Raw genomic sequence first — 22,382 nt, 5'->3', positions numbered from 1 at the left:
CAGTAAAGAATTCTTTACCTAATATCTAATCTAAAGCTATTATCTTCCAGTTTGAATCATTCCCCCTTGTCCTGTCACTACATGCTGTTGTAAAACTCTTCATCTTTCTTCTAGGCTACCTTCACAAATATCTGAAATCCTCAAATTCTACCCCAGCAACTGCTCCAGAAGGGTAAAAAGAATTCATAAACCTGCAGATGTTACCTGTTCCGCTCTGTCTCTAAAACCAACCCCCAGCTGCCCATCCAGTCTATTTCAAATTAATTTTTTCCAAGGTCTTTTCTTCCAAACACTCTTGCTCATACCTTGGTTACATTATTTTATTGAAGTTATGGTATTTCATGGGCACATATTTTCTTTGTCAGGTTCTATAAAAGCATTCTTTCTAATGTTCTCCTCGCCAACGTGACCACCTCACATTCCTTCCATCATCCAGGTTAATCTTCTTGGTCTACTTTTGCAGCCTCCGTTTCTTCCTCTGTATACCCATCCTTGCTGCCTTTTAGTTGTCTCCTGATCAATCCTTTCCCTTTTGTCAGTGCTTCACATCTTATCCCTGTGCGTGCCTCTTCCATCAGCCCCTTTCATGCAGCCTCCAACAAGTGATAAGCTTTGAGTTGTTCTTCCCTCTCTTTTGATACTACCTATAAGACAACCCATACTGGTTAGCGCTTTTACTTTGCTCCAAGAACTCTAATTCAATACCACGGCTCAAAGAAAAGGGCTAGAAATTAGAATTATGTATAAATGACATCACTTTCTTCAAATTAGAGGGCTCATATGTAACTCTGTATGAACAGGGCCTAGTTTAAATACTGGAATTTTAGATTTCGTGTCTAACATACATATAACTGTTATGGTTAGATTTTTATTTTTTCTGAGTTCCAAGTCATTATTGGATATCCCTGTAATGACCACAGTTCCATTTCACTGAAGACTATTGTTTCATTATGCATTTTTGGAGGGAAGAAAAAAAAATCTCAGGTTGATTTAGAATTTCTTAGTCATTAAGGTTTGTGCAAAATAAAAGGCTTAATCCTCCTGCTAACTGGGGAGACCATCCACTTGCTCTTTAACATCTCCTTTATCCTTAGAGACTGCTGAAAAAGCACTCAAATTTTGGGTGATTGATCATGGAATCAAACAAGTTTGAACATATATCAGCCAGTATATCCCAGGCAAACAAGGGACTGTTTGAGGGGGTGAGGATTTTTACAAACAATAGAAAAGCCATCTTGGCAATGAACAAGGAATATAAATGTCAAATATTGAGGTTGCTTCCAACTTCAACTGAAGGCAACACGTAGATGTTTGAAAAACTTTAGTACCTGGAAAACATCATAATCATAAAGTTATTTATAATCATGTGATATGTATCACTAATAGTGGAAGGTACTACAAATATCCAAGTTTACTATTCAAATAATTGTGGTTTTTTTCAGAAAGCAACGTATCTGAGTTGGAGGAATTTAGCTATATTTCACATTATTGTGGCAAGATCTGCGAAACTTAAAAATTGAGAGCAATAGAAAGGAATTAATTACTTTACATGTGAGTCTGTCATCTATTACTAATATGACAATTGTTGGATCTGTGAATAGTTGGATCTAAACTCATACTATAAACTATAAGATATAGTCTGCTTATGTACAGTTAGTATATGCCATGCTGTGACTCTTGTCTCTACCTGATGATTTATGGAACTTGAAAAGGAAGAGGGTGGTCATGTGGCCCAGTATCTTACAGAGGAAGTTACAGCATTTATGGTGGAAGGAAGAAATATCTTCAGTAATATGTTCACCTGCTAGTCAGATCTAGGCAAAAGAGAAAAAAGCATCTGAAGATATACTAACACCTAAATTGTTGTTGCCTTTTGAGTACAAAAAATGGTTTGTCCACATGGCCTTGGATATTTGCCCTGGTAATAAAAATAAAAAAGGGGGCAGTCAAAGAGGTTTATCCAAATGTACATTGGCTGAACAATATTTTAGTGGAGTTTAGTCCCAGCATTTATGTCTTTCCAGCTCTGATGGGGTAATAATTATATCCATGTTGTTTCTGGTTTATGTTATGATATTCCAGCAACTTCAATTACACTTTGAAGACATTTTTCTCTTTTGGAAGTTGTTAAGTCACTTAGGGCCACTTCTGCTAAATCTGTACACCAGACATGAAAACTGAAATCAGCTGCATTCCTCATCTGTGTGTATTAGTCATTTTGCACATCCTTAATGTTGTTGACAACCATTAAAGAACTCTGGCAGGTATTACTATTATTTGTGAATAATCAGGCAAAGCAACTAATGATGATGATTGCGGACCCTACTGACACAGACCAGATTATGCCCATGTTTATGCCAGTATCAATCAGATGTAACTCCTTTGAAGTCCTTTGTTGCCTCTGATTGACATGGATCTAGTTGGGAGCAAACTGCAGTATTGGATTTGGACATAAACATATGACTCCAAGTCTACCATTCTATTTCAAAATCTCTCAAAAGTTTTTTTACATAGCTTGCACCTGAACCTTAAACTTGTCACACTTCCTAGTAGGTGTTATTTATTTATTTAAATTATTTCTGTAGATGATGAAGTATCCAGGTAATTTCTGTTGTATTCCTTTGAGCATAGTTGTTTGCTTGTCACTTCTGTCTGACATGTTACAGTGTTGCTGTAAGTTTTCCTCCTTGCTCTGTGGTTTTTGGAAGGAATGTTGCATGTTTCTACCCGAACAGTTCCTTATTGTCTGCTTTGTCCTTCTTTTTCCGAACTGATACTTTGAAGCTGTTTTCTCCCATCCCTCCTCCCTCAGACAAATGGGGATTTTTGCTGATTAGGGACAGTAATTTCTTTCTTGGATATGTGAAAATGAGAAGTTTGTAGTATTTACCCTGACTGGTTTTATTAGCAGTCCTGTACAGATTAAATGTGTGAACAGAAAGGGTTGTCTTACCTCGAAGAATGAGTTAGACAAACTGAACAAGACCAGAGCAGTAATGGTTTTGATCAACTGGACTTAGAAATAAATGGTTTCGTCTTAGGTAGCATGAATGCCAGACACCCTTTTGCAGTTTAGCAGAGAAATTATTTTTTTGCACTTTGATAAAAAGCAGGTCAGGGCAATCTGTCTGGAACCAGACAAGTTGTAGTCTGGCAGAGAGCAGAAAAAAAGAGGAAAAGAAGCTTTAATGGCGTAGTTTTGCACTCATTTTCATGTAAGATCAGAAATCATCCATTTACTTCTGCCATACTTCTTACCACCTCTGTGGTAAGACAGTGCTTCCCACTCAGTCTAGAATAGTAACTGTGGATTTCATCACAAATTGCTTTTTAGATTTTTAAACACTGCACATTTAAGTTGAAGACATTCCTATTTTAAATTATATGAGTAACTCTTACCATTGTGTGAATCAAGTCTAGAAACTGTGGTGTCTATCCATAGAGACATTATTCAGCTTTCTTTATATGACATTACAGTCTTTCATAATTACAGGATGAGAATCCCACTCCTCTGTTTAATTCAGTTTTAGTAGCCTTGAAACCTCAGAGCATATTTAACTCTATTTTCTACTTAATCTAGAAATACCTGTACAGGGAAATGATTTCTAATAGTTAACAGCTCATAATTCTAATGCCAAAAGAAGTCATAATGAAATCCAATTTATGCAAGGAATGGGGATCACATTTTTATCCTGGGGATAGTTAAATGTAGGAACAATTTACCTGAGAACGTGCTGGATTCTCATCACTTCCACTCTTCAAATCATAGCTAGATTTCTTTGTAGAAGATGTACTGTAGCTCAAACAAAAATTGCTATCTTGATAGCAAAACTACTGGGTGACATCATACTGAAATAATCTTACTAATACCTTGCAGTTCTAAAATAGCTGTTGTTGTTCAGTAATAAGTAAGAGTTGCTATTTGACTGGTCAAGAAAGCATGCCAAAAATCTTAATCAGATTCAGAAACAAGTGGAGAAGTGGAGCGATGGATTCTTCAGGTATATTGAATGCATTTGTGTGTATGTATATATGTGGGTGCATACATATATATGTGTGTGTGTCTGTATATATATATATATATATATATATATATGACATTATAAACAGTGTTCAAAAAACAAATGCACAGAGATGGCTTTAAGTGATGGTCATGTGATTTAAAGAAGTCACATTTGGATCCCATGAGTTCCCAACAGGTTTCCACAGTGTTCTGTCTGCTGCTGCCAGGTGCTGCTCTAGAGGTAGCCATGTACCAAGCAACATGTTTAAGAGGTTTAAATAAGTGTTTGGAGTAATGCCACAGACTGGCATTTAGCTGCTGATCAGATTGAGAGCTGTGATAAGTTCCAAAAGTAATAAATCTCTTCCCAGATTGCTAACAGTAATTTCTGAAATAAAACATACTGAATGTGTACTCTACCAGCCTGTGAACAAGTCCTACTGCAGCCATATAATTGTAAAATATGCCATATTTATACATGTGGAGGCATCAATTTCTGTGCATCACCTGGCCATTTGTTGAACTGGTATCACTAGCCAGAGAAGCAGTGTTGCATAAGTCAGTGCAGTATCCAGACCAATGTTTCATTGCTGTCAAGCATGAGAAAATTGAAGAGAACTGTATTCAGAGTGTAATTAACCAAAGCTACCCAAAATCAGATCATACTTTAGGGATACCTGTGCTATAAGAGCCAAACCCCATACTCAGCTGTTTGCCTAAATTTATTCCTAACTCCAAGGGATTTTTTTCTTTCTACATACCTCTTCCTTTTAGTTTGACCATCTGTGCAGTTACAGAATGTTCATGGGGTTTTTTCTAGACTAGGTTTGAGGTATTGGTTCCCATTCTAATGCTGCTTTCAGTGTGGCTCTGCTGTCTGCACCACTGCAGTCACCCACTTGCAGATGTCTTTAAATAAAGTAGCTGGTTGTGGTATTTATGATTAGTTCTCTTTTCCTTTACACGATCAATTTTCTTCATTCCAGCAAAAAATATCGAGGTGTATTGTTTAATTTTCATATAGAGTGCATCTTTCTATACTCTCTTTTGACTGAAGATTTTCTTCACCACAGAATACCTGAAAATTCTGTGGATCACCACCAAGAGAAGGAGTGTTTAGCACTCATGCAATTTGTATGGGTCTGGGAAATCTAGGATGGGTTCAGCAATTCTATGCCCTATTCAAAAAAGACAACTAGCTTGTGACAATGTTGTACATTAAAGCTTTCTGACTTTCATATAAAAATTGTTTCAAATACGTATATGACAAGCTTTTGTCTAAGTTTAATTTAGATGAGCAGGATATCATTTAACAGGTTTTCAGTGGCACCCATAGGCAGCACAGGCATGTAATGTAGAAATACAGCTTCACTGAAACACAGGATTTAGACTAATTTAGGCAGCTTGTATCTCGCTGAAAACCAGAAATAGTAATTCACATTTTTATCCCTTTTCTCTTTCCCTATATTTAAATAAATATATCAAAGTCTGTTAGAAATAGCATAAACTGAGAATTGTCTTACTGGTTTGTAATTTTTCATATATACCATTAGGTGGCAGGGAACAATAAAGATTTACTTGATGAAATATATATGTTGAAATACAGATCTATCAGATTGTTCTCTCCACCCTTTTTGAATCAGATTTCCTACTGTGAACTGTCAAGAGCTTTGTTTAGCCAATTATTAAATGACTTACCAACAGGGCTCACTGCTTTCATCAAAACTGCTTCAGATTTCATTTTTGTGCAATCCTTTTGTGAAATAAGGGGAAAAAAACTGCAAACAAACAAGGCATACTCATCCCACTGGGAGTTCCTTAAAAGTCAAACATCAGCACTGTTGTGTATCTACTTCTAACCTCTGCTTCTGGTCAGGCTAAATCTGGCTAGTAGAAGTAGCTGCTAGACAAGTCTAATTCAGTAAGCATTGGTGGAAGGCAAGAAAGTTTATTATTTTTTTTGAGAGCCTTGGTTGTAAGGTCTATGCTTTTGTCTGGGTCTGGCTATAAATAGGGACCTGTTACATAGCATAGGTACAAATGGTTTCAACTGACAAGGCTTAGACACCCAGGCTGACAGACAGATGGCTGCAAGTAAAAAAGATAGGGAATTTATACTGCTAGCAACTTTTATGTCTCTAAATCTAGCTGGCTGCTGATTTTAGAATTGCAATGGATGTCACTGGTGAGAGGGTAGGTGGCAGGAATCACAGGGCAAGACTTGTCTGCTTGATAACTCACTCAATGATTGATGTATGGGAAGTTAATTGCACTACTAGTGACTCTGTAGGAGATAAGGAAATCTATGCTCAGCATTTCCCAGAGATGTGGAATTAAATCTCTTGCATAAGTAGCCCCTGAAAGATGTATTCTTGTTCCCTCAAATTTATCAAGTGCTGTTGGTAGGAATTGTGCTACAGACATTGTCACACGTGCTTAACTGGAAAGACCCAAAGCAGATTTTTCCATATGTTTATGTAATAATCTAGTGCCAAATAGGTAACAATTCAAGAAAATACTATTCAGCTGCAGTTTGCCATTCCCATTTGATAAGCTGACACCTGAAAGGAAGAGAAGCACAAGAGAGATATTTTGTTGATTTGTTATTGATTAGCTTGATATGCAGAGAAATTCAGCTCCATGCAGTTTTAACGTGACAATGACAGTAAAGTGACAGTAAAGAGATGAAAATCCATTATTCACAGAGAAATGTGTAGTATTGACTCAGAGAATTCTTAACAGTGTGTCTCTTTTGTGTCAGGCAATTGCCTCTAGAGGCAAGGAGTCCTTTGTTCCTTCTGTTCAGACCCGGCATTGCCTGAAAACACTGATGGTAACTACACAAGCTATAACCTCACTGTTTGTGAAGTCTACATGTCTGCTTGAGTTAGAATTCAATATTTTTAATCTTAGTCTCTGAGTTTTAGTAATTGGGTTGTATCCACACAGTTCAGATATAGGCAATCTTGTGGGAAACTCTCTATTTGAAACAGGAATCTTAAATTGTTAAAAATGCCAAAGCAAATAATAATGATTGTATCACAAGATGACTTAAGCAACAGATTCTATTAATTTGGATTGCAGAAAATCAGATTCCTTTGAAATATAAATACTCAATGTTTGTGCGTGTCACAGTCACACAGCCACCGTGGCTGTCAGCATAAAAGATGGGTCATCTTCAACAGCAATTTCTTTCCTTCACAAATAATAGCTGCAGGTTTCAGAAAGCTGCCAAGCAGGATTGAATCTAATTCAGTGTGCTGTCAGCCTTAGCATCTAACAGCAGTATTGGTACTTCCAATGGATCAGTCTAGCTGTCAATGGATAGATCACCCTACCCTGTTTCTACTTTCTAACTGTGTAGATCACAGGCCTCCCAGGAAAGATGTGACATAGCCTTGGAGATCATGAGAGAGGAGCTGCAGTGTGTTAGGAGACTGAGCTTGGACCCTGTGTGAAGTCTAACAACTAATATTTTTTCCAGTGCACTGTGAGTTGTTCAATAATCAAAAATTTTTGTCTTTGAGAGACTGATGAAAAACAGGAGTCACTCATCATGTGTGTTTCTCAGAGGGAATTGTGTTCAGTGGGGCTGCGCAGGCTCTCTGAAGGACAGGCTGCTGGGGACAGGTGGGTGCCATGCAATGCAATATGCAATGCAAGCTGTGTGCACATTGCAATTTGCCACTGGAGTCTGCAGCACATTGGGAGCCCTGGGGTGGATTGCACATGAATTAATCTGTGTTTGCACATCCTGATGCTGCTGCTGGGCTTTCACTAGCAGAGAGCTTAACAGGACATGGGTTAATGCTGGGATTCAGTCAGGGGCACTGGTGGTTTACTTATCTTTGTGGGAAAGGGAGGAACAATCATAGCCATCAAGCTGATCACTTATTGTGCCTTATGTTTTTAAAACCACAGATAAGTAGTACAAAGTATTTGGATCTCTACAAAGGCAAGGTCTTTCCAGTCTGCATAATTCAAATGTGGGTTACCATATGCCTGAAGCTAGAAAAGATTATTTATATATTATCAGCCTGTTTTCCTTATGTTGTTCTTTATAGTTTTATCAGAGATGTCAAGACTTGCTTACTCAGCTGAGCCAAAATCCTGAATATTTCCTTTTGTACCTTTGGTCCTTTCGTTGTTGTGCAATCAGATGCAAAAGTCTGCTCAAGAAGAGGATAAATATGTTCTGAGATATTGTCATATTTTCAGAATGTAAGGACCTAAACAAGCAGTCTTCTTGGATTCTCCTCAGAATTTACAGTTTGCAGGAATGGGCACAACCACGTTTTTGATTTCTCCTAAGTGGTGTCCAAGAGGACAAAGTTCAGTCCCTTTTGCAGGACTCTGTGTCTTCCATCTACTTTCTGAGGTGGAAATAATAAACAACAGAATTTGAAAAATCATCTGCCTCAACCCCTCTCCCCTTGCCCCCCCAAAAAAGCTATTCATGTTCTGTATCATCTCCTTTTTAAAGAAAGCACCAGTTTGGTTTTGTTTTTCTTAAACTGCCCATATAGTAAACTGTAGATTTGTACTTTCCAGTGCTTTCTTTTGATGATCCCTCAGTAAACTAAAACATATTGTAGAATGCAAAACCATTGGTCCAGTCTAACTCAGATTAATGAATGAAAAGAGTTTCCTTTGAAAGAGAGATCTAAGGCAGGATGGTAGAAGCAAGATAGCTAGAGAAGTCAAAATATTCTGAAGGTCAGCAGAACGAAGTGTATTTCCTAGGCATATGATGGCTTTGTGAACACTTAAGCTATCTAACATCTTTCTCTGTCTTCCTGATAGGCTTCACACATCACCCAGAAATGAGATTAGTGGAAAGAAAGAAGTACACTTTCCTAATACACTTTCCTTAGCATAGAGAAAAGATGATAGCAAGAAGTAGGATGAAATAGAAAACAGGAGTGGTTTTGCTCAGCTCTGGAGATACTGGGATGATTTACATTGCAGTAGAAGAATGCCTAGGGTTGTTTTCCTTTAAATGTGCCAGGAGGTGGTACAAGACCTACTGGTAGTTTCATATGTATTGTCAAAGCTACTGCCTACGACTGCACAGATTCAGCTTCTTGTGAAAGACTGTTACAGGCAAGACCAAAGGAAAAATTACGCTTGCAAGCAGTGCTCTACCTACCCAAAACAAACAACAGCAAGGGTGGCTTGTGTAGCAATTTGTAGGAGGAGATAGAAGAATTTTCATCCTTTCTTTAAGGCTGGTATCTAGGAAACTAACCTGAAGGGTAAGATAGGAAGAAGGATGCAGTTGCAAAATTAAAACAAAAAAAGACTAACTGATAGAGGAGAAAAAATTGAGAAATTAAATTGCAGTAATGGAAAAGGATATGAAAAATCAGGCAGATGATGGAATGGCAAAAGAGAAAATTAGGGAAGACAGTTGCAACAGAGGAGAGGGAGATATGGTTGAGATAGCTAAGAGGTGGAGTCTCAAAGTGATGAAGCCTTATGTGTTACTGACAGGACAGGAAACAAAATGATCTCCAGGTGAAGGAGAGAATAGATGGAAGCAAATCTGAGATTCACCTCTCTATCAAGGAGATTCATCAAGCAGGTCAAGTGAGCATAATGTTAACTCATCAGTCAAAAAAAAGAGGGTGAGATGTGGACCAGAAATTGCAAACTATCGGAGTAGGGATGGCAGGTGGAGCTGCCAGGGGCAGATGGATAAGGGACACTGCTGTTGTCTACAAATATCTTGGATATCTAACACCTTGAGTGGGAAAAGCAATTTGAATTGATACTGGTAGTAGAAAGAATGTGCATATAATAACATGTTAGTAATCTAGAATTGGATTTAGAAAGTTCTTAACTGTCAGGTCAGGAGGCTCTGTCCCATTATGTGCTGTCCTGTTAGGAACAGGCTATGCAAACACATCCTGGATTATCTTCAGCTAGAGCTTGATAAGTGTGGGGATGCAATCATATACACAGTTGATATCTACGATGAGAGACCAGATTGGATGTAGGAGGACCTTCCTAGTCCCTGCCCTAATCTTATTTTCCTAATAGTGATGCTGATTACTCATATGTATTGACCAGGACAGGTGCAGACAGACACACATTTGCCTCACTCACTTTCCACGCCAACTGAATGCCACCCACTTCTGGAATCTGGAAGCTGGAGTGGCCCAAGGCTGTACCCAAGTTGTTAAATCTGTGCAAATACATGACTTTCAGATCTGAACTGGCTTGCTTTCACCTAACTTGGAGTGTGGGCGAGGGAGTCCACACCTATCCATACACCCTCAGAAGGCTGTGCAGAGCTCACATGTTTGGTGCTTCAGAAGAGTGTGAAAACTACGTAGATTAAGGATGCAGGGACTGTACAGGGTGATGTAGCAGGGCTGTGAGGACTCAAGATCCCAGAAGAAGTATAGTGGCAACATCTGCCAGTCCAGGGTGCCACAGCAGCATGGTCAGGAGCCAAATGCAACATCTCTGTGGTCCCTTCTATATGCATTGTGGCATTCTGTAGCAGATTAGTCTGATACACCACCAGTGTGTACCATGGCACCAGGAATGACAACTTGCTCTTACATCTTTGGTTGCCCTCCCAGCTGTGTTGAGCTCCTAGACAATGCTGCACAGTGCAGATGGTGTCCTCCTGGTTAGAGTATCCCTTCCTGACCTGTCATCATACTTTGTCTCTTGCTCCCAGGAGCCGCACTGCTCCTCAACAAATGTGCAACCCCCTGCTGACGCTGCAGTGGCCACAGCCATCTACTGCATCAAGTTGTGTTCCAAGGCACCAACTGATATTTGTATATTTGGAAGCAAATATTTGTCTGTTACAAGTGTATGGCAGATTACTTTTTATTGCTATTAAGATCCTGGTAAGGAAAGATCACTGGACCCTTCACTGTGTGGTCTTCTGCACAAACAAGACCTTTATTTTTCACACTAGGATTTCCATTTTTCCCTCCTAGTAAAAATCTATAGTTACGTGTGTGTGTGGGTTGCACTGTTTCCGCTGTGACTGAAATGGGACCATTCCCACACTACTTGAAGCTTTGCATTCTTGGCTCATGAGATTATTTGCAGATAGCTGTGGCCATGTCTTCCTTTGATGAAGATGTTCTTATCTTAGGTGAGATGTGGAGTGCTTCATCTTGCAACATTTCTGCTACCCGCCCCCCAGGCAGAGAAAGAGAGAGAGAACACAGGAAGAATGACAACTTGTACTTTCAAAATCACAGCCTCGTAAGGACAACAGTTGATAACAAGCCCAAACAAAACCAAACTACTGACTCACCCTCTTCTCTCCCAGCCTGCTAAGAAAGATTGAGGATTTCTGCACAAATAGTAACACTGGCTTCAATGAGACCCTTTTTTTGTCATTAAAGGAATTGATGCTTTTTTTAAACGATGCATTTATTGTAGAAACTTGTCCCCATTTTTTCTCCCGAGCCAGGCTGCTTTTATCAGCAGACCTGTGATAGAAAAGGGGTATATATTGTTTTGTGTGCCTCTATTAATACATGTTTAGCAGAAAGTAGAGTCCAAACCCTACTGTTTTAAAGGTCAGGACTGCAAATCCAATCATGCTTCTGACATTCATTAGAAGACATTAAAGTTAATATTGCAGGTGCAAACCAGATCCAGACAACTTCTGTATATGCCCTAGAGGTAAGATTAATCTCATTTTTACCATGTGAAAGTTAGGCAGTGAATCTCAAATGATCAGGTGGGCTCCTTAGCTGTACCACTAGGCAGAAGTAAAGCACTTCATGGTGTGATTCATCCAAAACTGAGGCAGGTGTCTGAGAGAAGGGAGGCATATCTCCCTCAGAGCATGTCTCTCTCCATGCTCTAGAGAGAGTACAAGTGACGCTCTTGCAAGATGGATCACTGGGAATGTCATGTTATTTTTGCTACTGGATCACTGCCTTACTTGGTGCTCACTAAAGCTTGATCTTCAGTGTCTTCTCCATTTATTCTTTCCCTGTAGTGTGTAGGCTTCTCCATTATTTTATCGTGTGCTGCTCAGTTTAGCATAGAACACTGGATTTATTAATTTTCAGTGGGATTCCCTCAAGTTCAATGTTCTCAAGTACAGTCAGTATTTGTTAGCTCTTTACAAACACTGAATAAAATCTTCAAGGATTTGTCAAAAAATCAAGGCAGTATTACCACTTCTTTGTACAAAGGAGGAATTGAAACACCTAAACTAGAGTCGATGAAAACTTCCTGTACTTCAGGTGTCCATAGACTGATTTTTTCAGTGCTTACAGCAGTGTACATCATTCTCGAAGTGTGAGACAGCCTGTTGTGACCTGGATTGCAACTGTGAGAGCTTTCTGACTTCTGCAGACCACCCTTTCCCAGGTCTTGTGTTTGCCACTGTGAAAAATTGCAACCTTTTATGCCAGTTAAGACTGTAAGCAGTAGCCTCTTTCTGGAACAATACCACTCTGGAATAACGCCACTTCAATTTACATGGCTGGCATGTTGACACTCTGTAAGGTGTCATTCAACCAATTTCACTGTAAGAGCATTGTTTCTGGCACTGTAGATCCATTTTAGTTCAGGTTCTGCAATGATGGTGCTGCAACAAAAGCAGCTGAGCCTTAGCCAATAGCAGCTTCCTCCATTGCACAGTCATGACAAATTCCCACAGCACACACAGGCAATTTTTTGCCCCAAGTAAGGCAGGGAGTCCTGAGGGGAAACCACAGGAGTTTGCAATCAGGTCATTAAAAGAAGTTATGATATTATGATATATAAATTATGATATTAAGAAGGAGGCTGGAGTGAGCTCTCACAAGCAATTTGAATTTACTTTTTCATTCCTGATTTTGCAAATATAGGTTTCTTCTAACAATTTAAAAATATTGGCATACACTATTTTGAACAAGTCAGCAACAGGAGAGGAGAGGTCCCCCTGAGTGAAAGCTCTGCCTGGGTCGTCAGCAGTGGTAGGTGCTTTATCTGGCACGCTTCCAGCAGCTAAGCTCACAGTCTGGGTGATGGCAATACTGTCATCTCCTGGGCGCTAGAGGGGGATGGATACACAGGCTTCATTTATGGATTTCACAGCTGGAGAAACAGTTCTTCTCTTTTCACTCCCAGAAGCTAAAGAAAGTGGTGACAAACCTTTCTTTGTTGCTTCTCTCTCCATGTCTCTCCCTCTTTTGTCTCTTTTTTTTCCCTGGAGTAGGGATTTTCTGTTGCCATCTTCTTGCCTTGTGCTCATTTCTGTCTCTGCTTCTTCATTTCAATAGATTTTTTTCCATTAACTTCTAAAGGCCGTCTGGTGCTGTGCCTTTCCGCCTTCCAGGGAGAGCTTCTGTTTTTGCTCCTAACCTCTGTTCACAATCCCTCACCTCTCCTGTTCCTGCCAGTTTCATATATCTGCACAGCCTCCAACTTCATGTGGTGCTTAAATACAGTAAATACAGGTTCTTACTCTGTCTCAGCAAGACAATGGTATCTCAGCCCCTTTGAATATGATAACATCTGTTGATCTGCTGAAGATTCTTGTATTTAAAGCACAGTGAGGGGAGATCCATGAGTATCAGATCTTGTGGGAGTTCCATTTGAAGCCTAGTATTTGCTTTCATGGTAGAAGGTGAAGTCATCTTGAAAACCCGAGACATTGATCACAGTCTTCCCTGTGGTGCACTAGGCACTCTTTTCAGACATGGTTGCATAGAATCACACCAGGCTAAAAAAATCAGCAGCAAGTACAGCATTGTTTTCCAGGTGAGCAGAGCCATGGGAACTTGTTGGCATAGTGCCCTCCAATTCAAGGAGTGCTGAGTTGAAGCTGTTGTATATCATGTAGATAAAGTCAAAGACCTTGAACAGATTTTGATAATAAAGCTGTGAGCAGAGACTGTCTGGTGTGCTCTCATTAGCCTCAAATTCAGGTTACAGAACCATGAACCATGTCCTGGGTTCAGGTGTTGGTGAGTCATTAAGCAGGCCTTTGACTTATGAAGGTAAGCTGGATTCTACGTAGAAATGAGCTCTATTAAAAAGCTGCTTCTGCTCCTCTGTCTTTTTTTTTCTTTTTTTGCTCAGACTTTTTGCTTCTCCCTCTAAGTCCCTATGACTGTTTTTCATTATACATATTTTCTGTACATTTAACCTTTTTTGCAAATTCCTCACTCCTCCCACTGAGCTGGGGGTATTTCTTCCCGTCTCTACACTCTTTAAACCAGCAGTGGGTGCATAGATCATAGTCCTTCCCTTTTCCATTGCAGAAGCTGCTGCATGTGTAAGGCAGCTGAGCTCTGCTCCTTCCACCTTGGCCTTTGCTGCACTGTCTGGGTGCAAGTGGAGCATCTGTAGTAGAGGGTTTTAGTAGAAGCCTTTAGGATTTGGGAGGTGTTTGAACTCATATGTCTGCTACCAAATGATATTGTAGATACCAAATGTACAAATGCTAGTTTTGGCTGTATGCTGCTTGCTTAAATCTCAAGAAGAACAGACAAAAAACAAATGTCTGAAAGTAATTTTTTCATTTAGTATCACAAACAACTAACCATGGAATATCCTGTTGTCCTGCACCAGCAGATCTGTGGCAATATTACTGAACCATTTTAACAAAAGAAAAGCTGCTGAATATTTCTACTCTGAGGGCTTTCCATGGAAAATATCAGTCCAAAATTCTGCAATTCTGAAAGGTTTAGTTAACTTAGGGACATAGGAAGGTGAGTTGTGTTTACTGTAGAGGTTATTACTTCCATGATCACTACTACACAGGGGCTTAGTTGGTTTGTCTCGTTTGGGATTTGCTTCTTTCCCTTTATTTTTGCAATTTACTCCTTGATTAACAAAGTGGGAGAAAAATGTGTGTTCTTTTGTCAAAACTGATAGGTAGTAAACTCTTATTATTATTTAAACTTCTTTTTCCTTAGTTGTTTGACTTCTAGAAGTCCTTTCAACGTCCATCTCTGATGATGCGCATTTTTACATATATATATAATATATATATATTATATATATATATGTATATATATATATTTACATGTTCTCTTTCTTTTGACTTTAGCTTGACATTCTAAGGAATTCAAAGCTATCATACTCTTTGTTGTGCTGTCTGTCAGCCCCCATTTGGTGAATTTGAGCCCCCTTGCCAAGCAAAACTAGGCTGGATCCACTACTAAAAAAACTCAGAATTCCCTTAAGTTTCATGAAAACCACTGGGAGAGGAGTGTGACAGGAAATGGGTACGAATAACTTCCCCTGTTGCAGCTAAAGTATAAGCTCAATGTTTTTTTTCATCCTGATAGATAGGCAGTCAGCACACACATTGCTTGGCACCCACCCCAACACGTGCTGCCTCTTCTCTAGCCAGATGGGTAGGAGACAGAGACATTTTTGGGACATGCCATAGTGCATTTGGAGGTGGAGACGTGGAACTCTTGCAGTGAGAGATGTAAGAACAGATTGTACACATCTGTAGGAAACTGTAGGAAATTTTAGTATTTCTGTTGTCCAAGGAATATCTGACATCTATTTGGAAGGAAGTGAGGGTAATTATAGAAGGGTACAGGCAAGGCTAAAGGGAAAAGGTCTTAAATGTGTAGGAAACTGGGCTACATTAGTTCTGCAGCATATGGCATGACACAGTAACTTTCAGCCTTTGTTATTGCCATTCTGGAAACAATCCTGAACAAGGGCTTTTGTACAGTCAACAAATTTTTGATTCATGTTGTTTAGTTCCTTAGTTAGGGACGGACTTTGTAAATAATGGGAAAGGGCTTTAATGCACACAATTTGCTGTAAGACTTACAAAAGACCCTATAAGAAAGCAGTTAGTAAGGGGGAGCTCCATCCAGTGGTTACAGCCAAGGACTAGAGTTCTCAGTGGAACAGAAAAAGGATTGGGATCAGGGACTGACAAGGAAAAGGAAGGATTTATACTGATTTTACCATTGACCGGCCTTTTATGTATCTATCTTCAACTGAATAAAATTTACCATTGCCCCTGTTCCTTAAAGCCAAAAGCATAAAGTACAAACAGCTGTAAAAATGCTCACTAGAAATAATACAGTTAAACCTAGCACATACTGGAAAGTATGCTGGTGCTCCTAGACAATCTTTAAATACTTAGACTAAGAGTTTTTTAAAGCTCACAGTATCATGATATGCTTTGTTTTCTCTGCTTTTGATTCAAAAATGTTACAAAATTTTACAAAATTACTTCATCATTAAAGCATGTATGGCTTACAAATACGCATCAATGATTTGTTTGAAATGTGTTTATTTAGCTCATCTTGTTCTCTCATCTCTGCAAAATGAAATATTTTAGCACTCAGATGTCATTTGTTCTCAAAGCCAGTCTGGCTTGATGTACAGGGTTTCTATAAGTAGTACATTTAGGGTGGCCTCTCCTAGGATGGGCCTGAAGAAGAGCTCTTCAACAGCATTTGCATCAATGTCTCGAAGAGACGTGATTAACTGAAGAATCAGAGCAAACCTGCCGAGGCTTCCATGGAACATTGTTGAGATAAACTCCATCAGGGCTTTCTGAGCTTCCTGCTGCAGTGACTGTACATAAGGGAGACATTTCAGGACACAACATTCTGTCAAAACAAAAAGTAAAAAAATAAATCCTGAGTAAACAAATCTGCCCTTTGTAATGATGGGTGTCTGTATTTCTGGCTTATAGCACTACTTTCTCTATAGAAAAAAATAAACAGTTTCTAAACATACTTTTTGGAAAAAGAAGGTATGTGTAGCTCAATAATTTGAATTGGGCAGCACTGTAAGCACATTGCAATCTAGCCCATTACATTAAAATCCAGCTTTGAAACGGTACTTTGAAATCAGTACAGATGGAGAAGTTCTGTAATGTTGTCTACCCACCAAATGATGCTGAGATAGTATTCTGGGCAGGTGGAACTATTCCAGCTCTAATCTACCCTACCTAGGTAACATCAGGGGATGGAGATGATGGTTTGGATCAGTGAGGAGGCTCACTGCCTGAAGACGTAGTTTCCAGTATACCCAGGCCTATCTCCATCTTATTTGTGCCTCTGCTTACTAGACTAAGCTGGGGCACTGTGGTTCACCATACTATCTAGGTATTTATTATTTACAGTCTAAAAAGTGCAAGAGGAGTGCCTCAGCAAGAGGAGGGCCTGAAGAAGGAGAGGTCTTTGCCCTATGGAGTCATGGTCTTGTGTCTCAGTCAAATACCTCCCATAGCATGTGACCTGCTGGCTCACTGAGGGTGTTTGTGAGTGCCAGAACTCAGTGCTAAGTACACCCTGGGTTCATCCTTTGCCTCTGGAAGGATTGCCTTGTCATGTAGCTCTCAGCAACCTGTTGCCTCTGGTCCTCACTCTCAAAGGATATCTTTTCTCTTCTAGAATTGTTGCAGTCTGACAAAGGGTAGAACACATTATTTGGCATCTTTTACAGTGACTGACTCCATATCTCCCTGGAATATAATCTGAATAGCTCACACCAGGTGTGTTTCACAGGATCATTCATTTCAGTGTGGGAAGTTCAGCATTCTTGCCTAGTGCCCTGGCAAAACCAGGGCAAAACCAACCTAGCTGGGTTTCCTTCAGTCTGTAACTGGCTGACAAGTGTCAGCCTTCAGCAGCTTTCTTTTTCCTAGACATCTCTGCCAGAGGAGAAGAAGCCTTAGCCAAACCTGCAACCAGACTGGCCAGAAATTCGGAGTTTGGAAAAGTCATCTCCCCCAGGATTACCAGCAGCTGCAAGCTGTGAGGATGATTCCAAATGTTAGATTTTTCATGGAAAGGAAATTGCCAGGATTTTGTGGATTCAGGATGAAGTTGCAATAGTTTATATATCTTCAAATATGCTTAATTTCCCCATTTGGTCTTCTTTTCTATGTAACCAAACACTGGTTTTAATTTACATATAATGAGACACTTCTTGTTCTGAGATCTGTTGTAATAATATTCAGTCAAACACATGTTTCCAGCTGAACTGTAAACCTCTTAAGAGTATTTTTTTTAAAACAGGAGCCCTGTCACAGCCTTGATGGAATTTTTGAATATATATGCACGCATAAATATGTATATGTATGGCACTGATGTAAAAACAGCACTGTTTTTCACTGTTCCTATGTCTTCACTGTGCAGTCCCAATTGCTCTTCAGGCAACCGTAAAAACCACAAAAATGTTTTCACCTCACTCTGTGCTGTTTCTGTGTGGCAGAACAGTCCTACCTGCTCCTTCCTTTGACTTATTGCCTGGGTCCAAGTAGACAAGGCCTTGCAGCTGGACCCTTCATCCTCAGATACTGAGACAGCTTCATCCTCAGATACTGAGACAGCTCCAGCCAAAGCTCTCCTGGGGAGAGTGGGGATGCCAATATGTTCTGGAGAGTCCGGATTTCTTGATGCAAGGTGCCAGCTTCTCCTAAGGAGCTGGTGCACAATTTCTTCTTCGCTGATTCTTGCTGGCTTAGATGTGGTCAATCAGTAACCCAGGCAGAGCCTCCCATACAGAAGTGCTGCACAGATTCTGTTGTCATTTCCAGCTCTAGGGCCCTCAGCATAAGAAGGACATGGACCTGCTGGAATGACTCCAGAGGATGGCCCTGAAGATGATCAGAGGGCAGGAGCACCTCTCCTATGAACACAGGCTGACAGAGTTTGAGTTGTTCATGCCTGGAGAAGAAAAAGCTTTGCAAAGACCTTAGAGCAGCCTTCCAGTACCTAAAGGGGCTTTACAAAAAAGTTGGACAGGGACATTTTATAGGGGCTTGTAATGATAGGAGAAGGGGGAATGGCCTTGAACTGAAAGAAGATAGGTAGGCTTAGGTCAGATGTCTAGACAGAAATCCTTTACTGTGAGAATGGTGAGGTGTTGGAACAGCTTGCCCAGAGATGTTGTGAATCCCACAGTGCCAGATGTTGGCCAGAAGGCCAGGCTGGATGGGGCTTGGAGGAACCTGGTCTAGTGGAACGTGTTCCTCCCAATGGTAGGGGGGTTGGATTAGATGATCTTTAGGGTCCCTTCTAACCCAAACCATTCTATGATTCTAGTAGGAGCAAATACACTCCATTGTGCTGCCTGCCACCCTCTTGCAAAGGGATTTTTGTAATGATAGTAAACACGTCTGAGCCACAAGAGATCACTCAGGGTACAAGCAAAACTTTGCATAGTTATAATGCTTCTTATCCAATCAATGGGTTCTTCAGCTGCATGCCTAGATGTCCTGTTGAGCTGCAGCTCATGACCCAGCTCTGGACTGCTCTGCACCTGCCCATTACTTCAGTCAGGGTTTGTGGCTCCTGTAGCTGAAGGTAATACAGATGACCTCACCCCTGATGAGTAACAGCTGTGTTAATTAACCAATACAGCCTCACACTTGATAAGTAACAGCTATATCCAATAAGGATGAGTGAGATAAGAGAGGGGGTGAGCTGGTAAGGGGAGGATCATCATGGAGGAGGAACCTTGAGGTACATGAAGGAGAGAGTTGTTAAGCAGAATCCTGGGGAGGGAGAATCATTGATGCAAGGTTAGTCTGGGTCTGCAGTTAGAGCCTGTTGTTGGAACCTGCAGTCACAGTCTAGCCAGGTAAAAGCCTGCATTCAGAGCCTGCAAACCAATACATACAGTCATGGTTTAGCAGGAAATAACAAGCAGTCAGAAGCTTCAAGAAAAACCTATAGGAGGAGCTTGCTGAAGTTAGAGTCAACGAATAATTCGAGTTAAGATGATTAAGCCATGAAGAGGGATAAACCAGGACCCTTTTTATGCTGCATTTACAAGAAGTCTGTGCCTTGGCAAGTAAGAGGGCTGCTGCAACAAAATTAAGACATTAAGAGTGGTAATGAAGTGCTCCATAATCCAAAAGAGAGTTAGTTTACCATTGTCACTGCTGGTGACCTCCTGAAATCCTTTTAAAACTGAGGCCTGCAAAAATAGTAGCATTTTGCCAAGCATCAAGCCAAAACTTGAGAAGTCTGAAAATGTGTTGCAAATATGCAGAAAACATTTTCTGGGTTTGGTGGAATTTGTTGAAAAACTGTTTAAAAGTAGTAGCTGTGAAACAGCAGCTGTACAGATTTGTTTGCAGCAGAGGGTGATTTGGGCTGTGAATAAGCCCTGAGTACCTGTTTCAGCCCAGAGTTAGATGGTGACTGTTTCATATGGAGGCGTAACTGATGTTCTCTAAGCTGCTTTCTGCTGCCTATGGAAAAATATTCCAAAGAATAGGGTCATCTCACCTAAGAGCTGAGTGTCATTCCTAAAACTTTGGAATGTGTCTGTAGACAGCATTGAGGGCTGCTGGCTCTCTCATACAGCATTTGGGGAAGCAGCAGGCCTTAGAAGGCACAAATCCGGAACATAACCCTGCTTCTGCTACTTTCTCTTTAAGTGAAAATTGCATTTTACCCACAGAGGCAATAAAAATGCCAGCTAGTTAAACTGTGCAAGCTGCTGCAGATGAGGCCTTTCTCTTCTTATCATCCCCCTGGATATAACCAGTGGTTTCTTTTAGCCTGATTTTATTGTGAAAAAAGCTTGCACTGAAACAAACTCTTCTGTTTTGATGCTGTGGCATAGACACTCAAGGCCATACCAAGCATCTGGATAACATTAGACCTCAAGAATCAGGATTTGAATCCCATTGGAAACAAATATAAAGTCACACAGCCTTTGAGCAGCCTATAAACCATCCACCATGAGAAATATAATGGAATAACTGAAGCATTCAAGTGTCCTTTTGGTGCAGTCCCAAGTACAGCACACTGCTGACAGTGCAGCCAACGGCAGTGATTGCTGTGGAAGGAGCTGGGGATCTGAGCCAGAGCAGGCTGGAGTCAATAAGTCTTTCCATTTACTTTAGTGTACTTAGAGCTTAGCTTTGAATGACTCATGCACTCCATGGTGCTGACCGAGGCAACCTTCCTTCCTAAGGAGCCTGAACTTGGCATCAGAAGTGAGAGGATGCAATCAGCAGTCTTATTCTGCTCTGTGACTTCTGTCCCAGGCTTTGAATGCAGAGATACTAAATTACATGAATAAAGGATATAAACACATAAAAGCTATGTAACCTCAATTCAGCATCCTTTTGCCTCACTGATGAAAATCAGATGGTTATCTTCTCCAGTGTTTGTGTTACTGAGGAAGCCTTGGTTTAAAATACCTCTAAAGCTCACATCATGTACCCATGTACCATCCCTCCTTTGCTGTGACATGAGGGTGAGGCTGCTCTACTACCTTTGAACTGCAAGTCAGTTTGAAGTTATGCTCTTAATTCTTTATGACTTAAAATTTTTCTAATAGAGGTTGTTTTGGCTTACAGTGGGTGGCATACTGCATATATCCATTTATCCAAAATAAACTACATGAGGCAGGAAAAACTGTTAAATCATGGAATACAAGTTTTGGAGAACATTTAACTATATGTGTAAAAAAGAATAAAACTAAACATTTGTCTATATGTAAATTAAAAAGTCAAATATCTTTCTAGGCATGTAATTATTTGTGTAATTTCTGGGAGGGCTTACCAGAATTAAAAAGAATAATTCCTTTAAGATAGGCATATTCTTTTGCACTTATGTCCAGGTCCCAGAATTTCCACAATAAAGTCTTCATCTTCTGAACTTCTGTTAAAGATGCTCCTGCTGATGAGCTGCCCAGTTCGTTCATAGCTCTTGAAGACTGATTGAGGAGGATTTTTTTCAATAAGCTGGTGGCTGGAATCTCTCTCAGGTCAAAATCCACCCCTTCTTGTGCTATGCCCAGGACAAAAAGAGGGGCCCAGTTCTGTTGTATGAGGACAAACTGATCCTCCCAAGGCATGTGATAAAAAGAAGGTAAGTTTCTAATAAAAGTTGAAGTCTTCAACAGCACTTCAGAAGCTCTTCTGCATGTGGCTTCTGGTGTTCTCAGGACAACTCTTCTCCTGTCCAGACAAGGGCAGCCTTTGCTTCTTGAGAAGCAGTGGGGACTGCAATGCTGCTGGTGCCACTTGGTCTCACTTGCATGCTCTTGGTGAAGGATCTGGTACAGGATGCTTTTAGAAGGGTGTGTCTCACACTGACATTTCCCAAACTTCTCAGCTGGAATCTTGGTGGCCATGGAGGCAGAGTTCCCTGTGGCAGGAAGCAGCATTTCTGGAGCTATGTAGCAGTAGCAGGCGAGGGCATTTCTGCCACACAGGGAGGCATTGTGTGGTTATATACACATGGGCAGGTGTTGAAACGTAATATGACCCTGTTCCATAAGGTTACCTTGAACTTTGCTTGCACCAGTGTGTTTTGAACGAGGTGTGGCTGCAGGCTGCTGGTGTCCCTGGGCTGCTGTAGCCCCAAGGGAGTGGGTGACATGGGGCAGTCCTGGGAATGGAAACCCTATGTTTCAGAATTACCTCATGTTTCTGTGAGATTTGAGAGAA

At 40.4% G+C, this 22,382-nt stretch overlaps 1 protein-coding gene across 1 annotated transcript; it reads right to left on the bottom strand.

The window, feature by feature from the left end:
- Window positions 1-16,250: 16,250 nt before the first annotated feature.
- On the bottom strand, window positions 16,251-22,099 carry LOC136358908 (nuclear receptor subfamily 0 group B member 2-like). Its single transcript, XM_066315067.1, has 2 exons — window positions 21,493-22,099; window positions 16,251-16,569 (listed from the first exon to the last, which is right to left on the bottom strand). Exons 1-2 carry the CDS (start codon window positions 22,097-22,099, stop codon window positions 16,316-16,318), a joined length of 861 nt encoding a protein of 286 aa, XP_066171164.1. The 3' UTR covers window positions 16,251-16,315.
- Window positions 22,100-22,382: the final 283 nt, after the last annotated feature.

Source organism: Sylvia atricapilla, chromosome 3, assembly GCF_009819655.1.
Source record: "Sylvia atricapilla isolate bSylAtr1 chromosome 3, bSylAtr1.pri, whole genome shotgun sequence".
NCBI lineage: Eukaryota > Metazoa > Chordata > Aves > Passeriformes > Sylviidae > Sylvia > Sylvia atricapilla.
The sequence above is the reverse complement of the archived record's forward strand: the minus strand, read 5'-3'. Positions and strand labels throughout refer to the sequence as shown.